The 16,041-nt window shown below is 34.3% G+C and overlaps 1 protein-coding gene across 3 annotated transcripts in view; it reads left to right on the plus strand.

Moving 5' to 3' along the window:
* Window positions 1-16,041, plus strand: part of SHOC2 (SHOC2 leucine rich repeat scaffold protein) — a 91,094-nt gene that overhangs the window by 32,049 nt on the left and 43,004 nt on the right. For 2 of the 3 annotated variants that reach the window (NM_001257588.1, XM_077944944.1), the window contains exon 2: window positions 10,834-11,770. The exons of the other annotated variant lie outside the window; for it this stretch is intronic. In NM_001257588.1, coding sequence (NP_001244517.1) covers window positions 11,068-11,770 — 703 coding nt within the window. In that variant the 5' untranslated portion in view covers window positions 10,834-11,067. The remainder of the gene's footprint in view (window positions 1-10,833; window positions 11,771-16,041) is intronic. 3 annotated transcript variants of the gene reach the window in all.

Below are 16,041 nucleotides of genomic sequence, written 5' to 3' on the forward strand. Positions count from 1 at the left end.
GTTTTTCTGTGAACATAGTTTTCATCTCATTGGGTAACACCAAGGAGCACAGTTGATGGATTGTATAACTTGTGTGTAGTTACAGTAAATCTTTCATATATGTATATATACACACACACATACACATATGTGTATATATATATTTTGATAGGTTTGATGTGTATATATATATTTAAACCTACCGTCTTATGCCACATATTTGATGGATTGGGGGGAATAGAAAAGGAAATATACTTTAAAAATGGATATCCAGTGATACCTCTTTTATAATATAGAAAGGAGAAACACATTTTTCATTATATATAATTATTACTTTTTAATGTATTTAACCTAAGTGAAGTCATCTGTCTTCATTCATTTTATTTTCTAATTTGGCTTGTCTATAAGCATTAATTTAGTTTTCGTTGACCAACAATTTGTTGAAAAATTATACTTTTATTCTAAATAATTTGTCTTCAGAAAAAGCTGCTGTTTGCTTCTTTTAAAGGAAAAAAGTCCATTGTTTTTATGTATAATTTGTTAATGTTTATATTCCAATTTAGTGTCACAGTATATACTATTAAGTTAAAATATTTACTTACATTAATATTAAATATTACAAATTCAATTTCTTTTTTACTAAATGATATTGTCCTAGAATAGAAATTGAAATATTTGAATTAAGTGCATGTTTTATTTTCTGATACTACATTTTTTAACATGAGAGAGGCAGCATGGTTAGGGTGGCAGGGGTATATTGACTATGGAATCAGAAGACTTGGTTATCTAGAATCATCTCATTCACTACCTAATTATATGATAAATGTTTATATTAGCATCAAAATAAAGGGGTAGTATCAGCTAGTTTCTTTGCAGCAGATTCTCAAATCACTTTGAAATTAAAAGTGCCTTTGAATTTAAAGTTTAAATATTTTGTTATTTTAATGTAGGTACTAATCAACTACTATAAAACAGGCACTGATACAGATGTTAACAATATATCTGTGAACAAGACAGACAAGGTCTCTTATCTTAGGGAAGGAAGTCTTACAGAGCTTACATTCTTGCAGGGAAATGGGATGTATCATAAGCAAATAAACATAAAAGAGTAAAGTAATTTCATATACTAATAAATGTTTTGAAGAAAATAAAACAGGGTAGATGGTCAGAGAAGGCTTTATTTAAGGGGTGAAGCTTGAGGTGAATCCTAAATATTAATAAAAGAGTCAGCCATGTGAAAATAGGGGAATAACATTCCAGGCAGAGGCAACAGGGACAAGTACTTGAGGTAGGAAAGAAATTGGTGTTTTCAAGGAACAGAAAGAGCAGTGTGACTGGGATAGTAAGCCAATGAGAGATTGATAAGAGATAAGTTTGAAGAGACAGGCAGGGAAACCTTTTCCTAAAATATGTTCATTTTGAGATTTAATGGAGCAACTCTAAGATGTCTTTTCTTCAATTAATATTTGAAAAATTAGCCATTTCTGGTCCTCTGTAACATTTTGTGCTGCTTACAGTGGAAAGCCATTAGAGAATTTGAGCAGGAGAGTAATTTGAACTATTTGGATAAAAAGTGCTTTGTTCACTTTTTGGAGAATGGATTTAAAGTATGTGGGAATCAGCAGGCCAAGGTAGTTCAAGAGAGAGATGATGAGAGCCTGGAGTACAGTGAAGGCAATGAATGTGGAGAGTAGACGATTTGTGATTCATTTTTACTAAAGTCCACCATGCTTGCCAAAGGTTTGGATATGGGAAATGAAGGAGGAATAGGAATAACTCTTTAAGTTTCTTAAGTTTCTTGCTTAACCGAATGTTGTCTTTTACTGAAATGGAGCAGTTTGGGATAAAGATCTGATTGGGAAGGAAATCAAGTCTGATGCAAATGAGGTAGGAGGTTTTTAGAGAGATTGGGGGGAAAATCTATTGATTATCTCAGTTCAGTTTAAAAGACATTTATTGAGGTCTCTGTATGCAGAATTTTGTGTAGACTCATTAACTGCTGACTTAATAAATTCTTACTTGCAATATCATGTGTGGGACATCTGTTAACCTGTAGTGTGAAAGGGAATTCAGGGGGAAAACAGAATCTTTTAACCAAGAAATACATAAATATGACTTTATGTCATTGCTCTGTTTTCTGTAATTTTTGTTTCAACCAAAATATTATAATTTCTTTTTTACTAAAGCACATTGTCCTAGAGTAGAAATGGAAATATGAGACTTAATTACATGTTTTATTTTCTGATATTACAATGTTCATTCAACACTGAACAAAGTTCCTGTTCTCATTGAAGAGTTAGGGGGAAGGAAGTGTATAAAGGCATAAGGAACAGTTAAGCAAATAAAATAATATCAGATAATTTAAAGGTCATTGTCATCAAAATTGGAAGATACGACAGAGTTGTAAATGATGGAAACCTTATTAAATATATGCTTTTTAAGTACATGGGTCAAGCAACCCAAATATATGGGTATGTATGGGTAGCACATGCACTGACACATGTAGAGAATTAAAGTGTAGGCTTTGCAGAGTCACCTGTAATAGCTTCCTCTGCTATCTGCATGTGCCTAACTGCCTGAAATGACTCCTGTGCATCCAACAGGTTTTTTACATTTAATTTTTTTTTTTGAAACAGAGTTTCACTCTTGTCACCCAGGCTGGAGTACAGTGGCGCTCACTGCACTCCACCTGGAGTGCCTGGAGTCTCCGCTCACTGCAGCCTCCGCATCCAGGGTTCAAGTGATTCTCCAGCTCAGTCTCCCGAGTAGCTGGGATCACAGGTGTACGCCAGCGCACCCGGCTAATTTTTTTTTGTATTATTAGTAGAGACTGGGTGTCACCATGTTGGCCAGGCAGGTCTCAAACTCCTGACAACATTTTATACCTTAAGACCACTCCGCTTCTTTGGATATAACTGCTTGCAATTCTGCTTATTTGCCTAATGTCCTGTGATACTTTGCTGCTTTTTTAAAAATCTTTGTTTTTCACAGCAGCACTCCTTGTCCTAAAATATGTTGAAATTGTGGAATAAAAAGTTGAAAACTTTTCCAGTTTGAAAACTCTTCTTACATGTTAAAAAATGATAGTCTTGTATAACATGAATGTTTTAAATCTTACATTTATCTTGATCTGCTTGGGTTTAGATTGTCTGCTTCCGTTACCTTATATAATCATTATGTATTTCATGTTTATGAGAAATAAAAAATAAATGATTGGGCTGTGGGCAAAATCCTTTTTTTTAAATAACAAACTATGGCTCAAGCCTGTAATCCCAGCACTTTGGGAGGCCAAGATGGGCGGATCACAAGGTCAGGAGATCGAGACCATCCTGGCTGACGCGGTGAAACCCCATCTCTACTAAAAAATACAAAAAACTAGCCAGGCGTGGTGGCGGGCGCCTGTAGTCCCAGCTACTCGGGAGGCTGAGGTAGGAGAATGGCGTAAACCCGGGAGGCAGAGCTTGCAGTGAGCTGAGATCTGGCCACCGCAGTCCAGCCTGGGCGACCGGGAGAGACTCTGTCTCAAAAAAATAAAAAATAAAAAAATAAAGTATTCCTTTTAATGTGTATATATTGCCAGTGAAATATCTCATAAGTAGCTGCTGCTTGTAAGTAAGTTAGATATATTTGTAGCCTCTTTAATTGAAAGAAAAATTTTAGTTGACCTGCAGAATTAGACATCAGGGTACCTTTTCTGGTGAACCTGGAACTTTGTTCAGAGATCAAGAAAACAAGCTCTTTATTGGGCGTTTGTCCTAAGGCAACATTAACTTAATAGAGATTTGCTTTCTGTAATTTGCTGATCTTTGTATTTAAGTTTGGAAATAGCAATATTCATAAATGGGTACCTTTGGTTGTAGTATTGTTCCATGCTTTCATGCCATTCAAATGGTTCATCAGATAAGATACGTTATTGTAGTCAGCAAGATTGGTTAGAACAGTGCCCTGAATATCAATAGCTCTGTATTCTAGTTTCAGCAACTCAGTGCCTCCAATACGCGCTTGAGTAAATCAGCGCATTTCTTCTCAAATTCTTAGGACTGTTGTGATTGAAAGCTTATTGCTTTGTTTTGCCATAATTTACTGTCTTTTTAGCTTTTTAATGCTCGTCTGTTATACCAACTCTTTGACTTAATTGAACATAGTTTTTTACCTGGTGTGTATAATGCCGTGCTTATATGTTTGTGGATAAATGTAAATTCTCCTGCAGGAAGAACATCAGATTCTTAATCGGTAAGACATCCCCTCACCCCACCCCCACAATTTCCAAGTCACTCTTCCAGTTCCTTGATCTCTCCCTTTTCCTCTAATTATGTAAGAAACGAATAGCTTATTAGGTTCACTTTTTTCTCCTTGCCAGCCCAAACTGTACTGTCTGGTTCCTTATTGTTCTGCCACACTTGCTCTGTGAATCCCCTCAACTTTAAATTAATTTAGGAATACAATTTAGATTGCCAAATACAGTTTTGAAGATTGATGCCACTACAAATTAATGATATCAAAATTTATCAGACTCAGCAATTTTATTTATCTCTGGTCTATGTCCTCATCCATTCCCTTTTTACTTCTTTCATCAACCCCTTAGCAAACTTTGCCTTTCTTGCTCTCAACAGATTAATTTGCTTCTGTTTCACCAAACGAATATGATTCTGTATGTAACTGGAGATGATAATCTCACTTAACTCTCTCTTATTCCTCTTCCCTTCAAACAAAATTTGTTTGTAGCTGAATCCATTCTCATTTTTTAATTGAAAGGAAAAAAGATCCTTCTTCTCTAAGGCTAAGTTTTCTGCCAGTATGCTGTGTATTTTTGACTACTCCTTCCTTCTAAAATTTAAATAGATGAACTGGCTGCTGCTTTGACAATACCCTTTCCTAGTTTATGTGTACCTCTGTTTCTCTTTGAGGGCTTTGTCATCCATCCATTTCTTTCTTTCTTTTTTTTTTTTTTTTGAGACGGAGTCTCGCTCTGTTGCCAGGCTGGAGTGCAGTGGCGTGATCTCGGCTCACTGCATCCTCTGCCTCCCGGTTCAAGCGATTCTTCTGCCTCAGCCTCCTGAGTAGCTGGGACTGCAGGTGTGCACCACCATGTCCAGCTAATTTTTGTATTTTTAGTAGAGACAGGGTTTCACCATATTGGCCAGGATGGTCTCGATCTCCTGACCTCGTGATCCGTCCACCTCGGCCTCCCAAGGTGCTGGGATTACAGGCATGAGCCACTGCACTTGGCCCATCCATCCATTTCTAAATATTTATCTTCCGCAGAGTACCAGTATCATCTTCTACATGCATTTTGTGGATATTCTCATTTCAAACCTTTGCTGTTGACACCAAAGCTGTATCTTTATTTCTAGCCCAGACCTCCCTCCTTTATTCTAAAATCACATTTTCAAGTGTGGACTAGACTAGAATCTCAGTATAAATTTGTTCAAAATTTTACTAATTTTCTTTTTTTCTATGTTCCCTGTCTTGAATAATCATGCTGCATCTACCTGATTTAAGCTGTCAACTCAGACATTACCCTGAATCCCTTCCTTCTGTCTACTCCTGTTCATCCCCAGCTGCTTTCTGTCTCTAGAATTTTTCCTGTGTTTTCCTAGTACCTTTGTAGTTTAAACCAATTGTTCTCAAGTACATCAGACCTAATATCCCATTTATGCAACATTCTGTAACGGTTCCTTACTGTTCTAAAATGATAGTAACCTACATTATTTTTAAAAATCTATGTAATTTCTTAAAGGAGATACATAAGAAAAATATTGTACATTTTGTATGTTATATAAATGCTTAGGCACAATGATATTAGAAAACAATGAAGAATTTATTATACATTTTATGTTTCAGTACTTAAGTGTTCAAGCACGATACCAGAAAGCAATGAAGAGCAAAAGTTTGTACGTATGTCATGAATGTAATTGTTAGAAGTGCAAACTGATATGGATGTGTTATATTTGTGACTCGGATACCAAGATCAGTATGAGTATCAGTGATCATCAGAAATAACAAATAACTCTTAAAGAATAGTGCAAAAGTACTGCAATTTTTGTGTAAAATGGAATTAGATTCAAGGTGCTCAAAATTATAAACAGGTATTTCACCTAGTTACACAGGTTGAATATTTGTAGGTATTTGAAGGTTGTACAGTATGCAAGGATAGTTCTTATCTCCAGACCTGGCCCATTAAATACCAGTAGCATTTCTCTAAACATTGAGACAACCTAAAGTGAACCTACAAAATTCCAAAATACTGTAGCTAAAAATAGTTAGATTGTACCTTTATCATGTTTGGCGTGGACTATTGCAGTGACTTCCAAATTTGCCTCTACATAGAATCACCTCGAAAACTCTTTAAACATACAGCTTACTGTTCCCTACCACAGATACTTATTTTGTTAGCATTCTTGGATTAGAGGCTAGGATTTCTAAGCTCCCCAGATGATTCTTGCTGAAAATGTCTGGCACTGATTGAACATTAGAGAATTCTTGCTGAAAATGTCTGGCACTGATTAAACACGAAATTATTAGCTTTTTAAATTTTCTGCCTTCCTTCTGAAGTCCTGTTTACAATCATTCTTAACAGTGTCAGGTAAATTTTGTTAAAATATGACCGTAATCATAGCCTCTTCTCCTTCAGGAGTCCTTTACTGGCTTTTTATATTTACTCTTGGCAGCCCCTGAGAGTATACTGCTGGAACATTAGAGTTGAAAGAATCATGATGTCTGCATGATAAAGTCCAAATTACTAAATTTGAATAACCAGCCTTTCCAAATTTGGCAGCCTACATTTTTTACTTCTTGTGTCCAATTTGCATAAAAATATAGTTCCTGAAAGGAATGATTTAAAACCTGACACTGACTTATGACAGGGCTTGGCAAACTATGGCCTGATGGCCAAATCCAGTTTGAGGTCTGTTTTTGGTAGAGTTTTATTGAAACACAGCCACTCTTACTCATTTGCATATTGTCTACTTTTCTGCTAAAATGACAGAATTGAGTACCTGTAGCAGAAAGCAATCTGTCTTGCAAAGCCTCGAGTGTTTAATATCTGACACTTTACAGAAAAAGTTTGCTCACCCTTGACTTAGAAGCTATTAGAAGCCTAAATGAATTGTAATCAACACCCTCCTAATCATGATTTGGATGTTTATCTCCGAAATCCAACATGGGATGGGGGAAGAATATATCTGGGCTTTCGAGTCCTTACCAGGCTGACCTGGTTTTGAATTTTTCGTTAGTCACTTAGTAGGTATCTGACTTTGGTGCCTCAGTTTTCTCATCTGTAAACTGGGACTAGAGGAACTCTTAGGAATTTGAAATTCAGAGTTTTCATAATTTGGAATATAGTTATGTACCAGAGAAAAATGGTATCAACTCAGAGCTCCACCAAGTTTGTAGTTTGTAGTTTTGTTTTTGGGGAATCTCTCTCTGTTGCCCAGGCTAGAGTGCAGTGGCGCAATCTTAGCTCACTGCAACCACTGCCTCTTGGGTTCAAGCGATTCTCCTGCCTCAGCCTCCCGATTAGCTGGGATTACAGGCGCCCGCCACCACGCTCGGCTAATTTTTGTATTTTTTAGTAGAGATGATGTTTCACCATGTCAGTCAGGTTGGTCTCGAACTCCTGACCTTAAGTGATCCACCTGTCTCAGCCTCCCAAAGTGCTAGGATTACAGACGTGTAATCCTAGCAAATTTGCCACGCCTGCCAAATTTATAGTTTTTTTGTTTGAGGTCACTAATGGTTAAATGTATTCAAGGGAGCTAACATATCAAGTGCTTCATATGCGGTAGTTATTAGGTGGAGGTGAATAAGAGAGTCCTCTGGGGTAGTAAAGATCCCAGTATAAAAACCTCCTTGCCAGCCTCAGCTTAATTATTGATGCAGTTTTACGCTTTTATCACTAGATTTCAAGCATTTCGAGACTGGGTACTGTGTATTCTATTACCTAAGTGGGTACAAGATTCAAATTGTGTGCAAATATAGCCTTCCCCCAAAACATAGTGGAGTTGAAGTGATTAAAAAACAACTATTAAATAAATAACTTATTTCCAAGAAACATGAAAGATTACTCTCAATGTGTTTTCTTATCTAAAATGTTTGACAGTGTCACCTGATTCAGGTCTGAACTAGATCCAGAACTTAATTTTTGACTGTCAGATAACTTGTTAGTTCTCTTGGCCAAAAATATTTTTACTGGATGTGAGAAATTTTTAGTTAATAGCTAAGTCTGGCTGGTGAGTTAATTCCCTTAAGTAAAGCATAGTGATTTTGTCAAGGTCAAAAGCTTTATTCTCTGACTAGTTACATTTCTTATGAGCTATTACTGAACTATATATATCTGCAAATCTCATTAGGTACAAGAACTACAGGATGAGTTTGTGGGTCACTAGTTCAAATTCATCACCACTGCAGTAAACCCATCAGACAGTTCAAGTATCAGTCTGAATTTCAGATACAGTGGATAGTATTATAGATTATGGGAAGTCCTTTTAGATTTCAATGGGAACTTTATTAATAACTTGTATTTCCATTAATACAGTTTCTTGACCCACCCATTACCTTCAACCTTCATTATTTTTTAATTATATTTGAAAACTATAATATTAAATATACTGGTGTTCAGATTTTACATTTGGTCATATCTTGTATTTCCCGAACTTGATAAGCTTTTGCTGAGGCATTTATTTTTATAAAATACCTAGACCCCTTCTCCCTAAAACTTTGATTCAGTGATTTGTGATGGAGCCTGGAAATTTGTATTTTTAAACAAATATCTCAGGTCATGTATTTTCTTTTTTCATTTTTATCATTAGAAAAGTTTACTTTTTATTTCTTTCTAAGTTTTCTTACCTTTTAATAGGGATAGTCTTGTTCTATCCTCTGTACTTAATATATGTGATTTTACGCCTTATATATCTCATTTGATCTTTATATAGGAGGTGTCCTTCTAAATTTAGGATATACATATCTTGCTAAATAGAAATTTGATTCCAGAAACTTGATATAGTGACATTTCTTAAATACAAATTGATAAGCAATGTCTGTAACCCTTTAGCTATGCATACTTCCCATTATTTACAGTTGTATGGTTTTAGTAAATGTATTTTCATATTGGCTTATCAGCATTCTTTTCTGAATCAGTATCTCTAGAGTTTTTCTTAGTCTCTCTCCATTGTAGTGCAAAATAATTCTTTTCTTTTTTTCGAAAGGGGTGGGTAGTAGTAGATAGAGCTCTCCTGGTGTGCTAGCAAATAATGACGTGTTTGTTTAATTGTAGAATCTTATATACCAGTAAAGTTCACACTGTGCAGTTTCAGATTTACAGATTATTCATCCTCTACCCCAGTTCCTGTTATTTCTGCACATTTGACCGTTTGCTTCAGCAAAGTGACACATTTTCAGTGTCCTGTGCAAACTAAGCTCCATTCCTTATTCTAGGCAAAACTTTCTTTTTCATGACACCCATCTGTAATGCTTTGCTGCCTCTCCTTTAGTTGCTTGAACGCAACCCGTTAATCTAGGACTAGTTAGCCTAAGTCCTTCCTGTATGCTTTTCTCAACCGTTCTCACTGATACCAATTTTCTCAAAAGTGCTATAGCATATGCCACTCATCTGAGGATTTAATAATATACTGTCTTATCAATTACTTGTTATATGTGAGTGTTTTGGCTGTCTAAACTGCAAGCTTGTATATAGAGTGGGGTTCACATCCTGTAAAAATAAATTATTAGCAGAATCCTTAGCACTTAACATTATCACATCCTTTTGGTAGTCTGACAAAATTCTAATAACTGTTTTAACTGCTTAAGCTAGTCAGGTAAGAAGTTATTTTATCTTTAATCCCAAGTACCAAATAATTATCAGTTAGATAAATAGAGTTAACAATAGAGTCACAAAATAAGAATTACTAATTTTAAATTCCAAAATGTTTAGGGAGGACTGATTCCTTCCATAAATATTTTAGTAATCTTTTTATCCTTTGCCAATCTTTTCGGCCTGTCATTTTACCAGCAAACTTTTTCTGCTTTTAAGAACTCTGTGCCATTGATCTTTCTCACTTTTTCAGTCCCTAGGATATTCACATCATCGGACATTGCCCTTTATCACTGGTTTTCAAAGATGATCCCCAGGTCTACCTCCATCAGAATCATATAGAGTGCTTATTAAAGTACGGATTCTTAATGCCCCTTTCCCTGAACTGTGCTGTTTTTCATACATATTTCACTTTGTTCATTTTTTTTCTTTTGCCAGACTGCTCTCCCTTCTATCTTCACCACCATTGAAATCCTTTCTATTATCTAAAGCTATCTGCCAATTGTAGATAGAACTGTTTTAGTGTAGTGGGTTAGGAACGTAGGCTGTGAGCACATACTACCTAATTTGGAATATTGGCTCCATCATGTTTCCAAGATCTCAAAGTTAGTTACTTAAAAATATTTCTGTGCTTTAGTGTTTCTTTATATAAAATGCGGATAACAATATATCTCATCGGGCTGTTGTATGTGTTATATTAATATATGTGAATTCCTCAGAATAATGCTAGTACATAGAAAGGACTTAATAAATATTAAGCTTATTGTTGTGGTTTCTTCCACTTTTTAGCTCTTACAAAATTTTATACTAAAGTAACTTACATTCTTACCTCTTCCTATGAGACTGCAAGTTTCTTAAAGGTAGAGCCAGCCTTATTAAGCTGTGTAGTTTTAAATGGATTTTTACATAATAAAGGATGTTCATAAATATTTAAGAATGAAATCAGAGGAAAATGACAAACTCTAATAAGATTGTTTTTCAGAGCCTATTTACTTAATATAAATTATCTAAAGTAATTTAATACTCTCTATATTATATTTCAGGAATTCTAATGAATCACTGATTGACCAGCACTATTTTACCAGTTGGAATGCATTATCAGAAATGGGCATAGTGCTTTTAGATCCAACATGTAACAGATGGATGTTACTGCATGCTGATTACTTCTTCGAGCCAGTACTTTTTTGATTGTGTAGGATCTTTGTCTCTTCATCTTTGAATTCAATTACTGGAAAATAAAAGGAGTTCATGTAGTTTTTGTCCAGGCTTGAGTCACCATGAGTAGTAGTTTAGGAAAAGAAAAAGACTCTAAAGAAAAAGATCCCAAAGTACCATCAGCCAAGGAAAGAGAAAAGGAGGCAAAAGCTTCTGGAGGTTTTGGGAAAGAGAGCAAAGAAAAAGAACCTAAGACCAAAGGGAAAGATGCCAAAGACGGAAAGAAGGACTCCAGTGCTGCCCAACCAGGGGTGGCATTTTCAGTTGACAATACGATCAAACGGCCAAACCCAGCACCTGGGACTAGAAAAAAATCCAGCAATGCAGAGGTGATTAAAGAACTCAACAAATGCCGGGAAGAGAATTCAATGCGTTTGGACTTATCCAAGAGATCTATACACATATTGCCATCATCAATCAAAGAGTTGACTCAATTAACAGAACTTTATTTATACAGTAACAAATTGCAGTCCCTCCCAGCAGAGGTGGGGTGTTTAGTAAATCTCATGACATTGGCTCTAAGTGAAAATTCACTTACCAGTTTGCCTGACTCTCTTGATAACTTGAAGAAGCTGCGGATGCTTGATTTACGGCATAATAAACTGAGAGAAATTCCTTCAGTGGTGTATAGGCTGGATTCTCTCACCACTCTTTACCTTCGCTTTAATCGTATAACTACTGTGGAAAAGGACATCAAAAACTTGTCAAAACTCAGCATGCTTAGCATTCGAGAGAACAAAATTAAACAACTACCTGCTGAAATTGGTAAGAGGCCTTGGATTATTATTATTTGTAGTGTTTGCTATGCTAAATAATTTTGAGTGCTTTTTCATATCAAAAAATGCCTGATACTTGCCTAAAAACAGCTTATTTCTAAATTACAACTTTTTAAATGGTTTACTTTATTCCATTTTCAGCACTGTTAATAGTACACAGCTTGAAATTGTTTCATAGACTTAAAAAGTGAATTAGAAAATAGATGTAATTAGATCTTTCCCACACAACCTAATCTTCTTTTACTTTCGTTGGAGAATAAATTTAAAGAAGAAAAGATGTTTGCCTAATTTTCATGTTGTTGTTACCTGTTTTTAAAGTATCTGTTGATACAATTTTATTAGATATATGAAAACTACATTTTCTCATTCTCTGACTTTTCCATCTTTTTCTGAAAGATGTTTAAATTCACATCACTTTCTACCTAATTTACCACAAAAGGTTGACAAATCAGAGCTTTATGAAAGAGCAGTGTCATAAGAAAATAGGAAAAAAATTTTTCTTGCATCTTGAAAGTACTTACATGTTTATTAAAAATAACACAAGAATTTAGAACGGTAGAAGAAACGTCACCTGTAGCAAATGCAACGCTGTTAGCATTTTGGTAATTTTCATTCCAGTCTTGTATATAAAGCTAACTTGTACTAAAACAAAGAAAATGTTTTTTAAAGCCTGGTAGTAGGAGAAAAACATAGGGAATATACACATGTGAACATGTCAGTAAAAAATTAAAAATTAGTTCTGGCATTTTTAATTATGGAAAAACATTCTGAAACATTTGGAATATAGTAATCCATTGACATCAGTTTTGAAAAATTGATAAAGGTATTGCCTTTGTGGGCCCTTTTTATAAGATTTATAAAAATCGTCATAAAATGTTGATTATGAAGCTTTTTAAAGGATGTTTTCTTTTTGTATTAAAGGTAGTTTATTTTATTCTGAAAAAAATAAAGATTATATTGTTGCTTTCAGTATTGGTCTTATAATGAGTGATAAACTTTCTGATTTTTAGGCTTTGCAGCTTTTCAAAGATATGATATTCTGTGGATGTTTTAATATTTTGTTTAGCTTTGAAAAAAGATGTGGTTTAAATTTTAAGTGTGACTTGTTACATTTAACTCTTAACTAGACAATCCAAATGTTAATTAAATTTTGGTTTAATTTAATGTGTTTAGAAAATTTATGATAGGTTTTCTCAAGTAATGTACTACAGAGTATGACTTACTCATGAGATTTTAAAATATTCCCAGGAATTTCTGAGTGAAAATGCTCCATTCCATGTCTTCAGATAGAAATGTGGTTGTTGAAGGACTTGTTTTAGTGTCATATTTAGTCAAAATTTGACCTGCGTGTTATGGCTCGTGTTATGGAATAGAATTACAGGCAGTTGGAGAAATAAATGCTGAATTTCTACATAGAAATATAAAAGTTATTTCCTGTCTTTGTTCTTACTGTTTTGTGTAAGTGTTACACTCAGTACTAAAAGTCTGACTTTAATTCACAAATTTCTAAGGACTTTTTCCATAGAAATGCTATCATATTACCTAGGAATTAACATACATATATATTCTTGAGCATATAGATAGCATTTTTATTAAAAAGTGAATGTATCTTTTAAAATTGGCATATTTTAAGTAATTATATGGCTTGTATTTGTGGCTACCTAGTCTTTTGACCTTTATTCCTAAATTGTAATTTTAAAAACAGCCATTGAATTTGTTAATGGGCTCCTTCCCATAATTAGTGACATTACTAAAGTTTGTGTTTTTGTAATTGCTGGACTTCTGTAAAAATGGTAATATCGTAAGTGTTGCTTGTTTCATTCTAAGCAGGGCATCAGAAAGTAAACTGCTTTTAAAAGTATAATTTAATGTTTCTCATAAGGAATTATGATTTATAAAGTTTAACTTAGATGCATGGATCTGGGGCAAACATGCAGAAGTCTGCGTCATCTGTTTCTTTATAGGGAATAAGAAAATAAATGTTAGTAAAAATAACATCATAATAATAAGAATGGCTGTTGTTTGAGCACATGAATCATAATACTATACATTGTTCTGTCCGTGTATACGTTAAATATACTATCTTATATCCTTACGGTAACCCAATGAAATAGGTATTTTTCCCATTGTACTGAAGAAGGAACTGACAATGTAGGAAAATTAGGTAATTTACCGAAGATCGTGCTTCTAGGTTGGCAGAGTCAGAATTTGAAATGTAAGTCTTGGTCGTTTCCACTATACTGTCCCCACAATCTAGAAAAGTGGGTACCACCCCCATAGATTTTGATTCTCTGGTAGCTCCAGGGTCTGTACTTTTAAAGTGTATCCTGTGTTATTTTATGTGCAACTGCAGTTGAAAGCCATTGCACAAGATTTGGGGGGAGGATTGGGTTTAACAGTTTAATTAGAATATAATTCACATACCGTACAATTTACACATTAAAAATAAACAATTCAGTGATATTTAGAATATTCAGATTTATGTAACCATCAGAGATAATGTTAGAACATTTTCAGTACCTCCAAAAGAAACTCTGAACCCTTAAGCAATCACTCCTGATTTCTGCTAACTCATTAACCCTAGGCAAACACTAATCTACTTTCTGTCTCTATAGATTAGTGTTTTCTCTGGATGTTTCCTATAAATAGAATCGTATAATATGTGGTCTCTTATGACAGGTTTCTTTTAATTTGCATAATATTTTCAAGTCTCATCAAGGTTATAGCATGTATCAGTACTTCATTCCTTTTTATTGCTGAATAATAGTTCATTATATGAGCGTACCACATTTTATTTATCCATTTATCAGTTGTCAGACATTTGGGTTGTTTGTGCTTTCTGACTGTTATGAGTATAGTTACTGTATTTGTGTACAAGTTTTTGTGTGGACATTTGTTTTCACTTCTCTTGAGTATATACCTAGTAGAATTGTTGAGTCACATGGTAACTCTGTTTAACCTTTTGAGGGACTACTAGACTGTTTTCCAAAGGGACTGCAACATTTTACATTCCTACCAGTAGTGTTTGAGGATTCCAATTTCTCTGCATTCTCAGTATCCTTGTTGTTATCTGTCTTTTCTTATTATAACCATTCTATGGTGTGAATTCGTATCTCATTGTAGTTCTGATTTGCAGTTTCCTGATCACTATATATTTGTTTTTAATTCTTGAGAGCTATCTTTTATTGTAACAGAAAGACGGAAATAGTTATTTTCTGTGATGTAGATCTTGCTTTAATGGGTTTTTAATTTAAAAGAAGTTATGAGCTCCTTGGAGAATGTTTATAAAATAAGACCTGTGCTCAATGATCAAATAAAATGGAAATTTGACATTTTTTAAAGTGTTAAACACCTTTAATATAATTTATTTGACTTACTGCAGAAACCCATAACAGGGAATTTTTAATTCAAAATATATGCTAATTATAGTTTTGTTAAACTTTCATTTATGCATATTAGAGCTACATTATTTATAAATATATATTAGATTTATATTAGATGCTTATTCTTCATTGTTTGAATAAATATATCACTTTAAATCATGCCATCTAGTTTGTATTCAGCAGTATATTTGAGGAATATAAGTTTTCAGCTGGGCACTGTGACTCATGCCTTAAATCCCAACTACTGGGAAGGCTGAGGCAGGAGGATCCTTGAGCCCAGGAATTGGAGGGGCAGTCAGTGATGATTGCGCCACCGCACTTCAGCCTGTGCAACAGAGCTAGACCCTATCTCTAAAAAATAAAAATAAATTTTTTTAAATTAGGAGTTTTCGAAATAGAGCCTACTATTTAGTTTAAATAATATAATTGGAATTTAACCACTGCACAAGGTTGGGCTATGCTGTTGCTTTGATAGGAAAAAAATATTAAAATTAGAACATTTATCCTTTTAAGAATTAATGTAATGCGATTTGATACCAGTGGTACATATTACATGGGTAAAAATTGGCAGAAAACAGTAAAAAGATACTGGAACAGACTGTTTAGAGCCAGAGATAATATATCAGAAAGTAGTTAAGAAAACTTTTCATTTGGTAATGTTCACTTACTTTTCTCCTTTTGTATGTTAAGGCATGGACAAATAAAGTAAACGTCCCCTCTTTTTGGGTTAAGTAGATAAATTGAAACCTTAGTCATTGCTTTCTTTTATAGATCAGTGATCCATTCCTTTTTTCTCCATTTCTAATCTTGAAAAAGACTCTTCACTCTACACAAAGACAGTCAAGAACCCATGTTTTCAGAGGGAAAACAGGAAATA

Source organism: Macaca mulatta, chromosome 9 (assembly GCF_049350105.2).
Source record: "Macaca mulatta isolate MMU2019108-1 chromosome 9, T2T-MMU8v2.0, whole genome shotgun sequence".
Lineage (NCBI taxonomy): Eukaryota > Metazoa > Chordata > Mammalia > Primates > Cercopithecidae > Macaca > Macaca mulatta.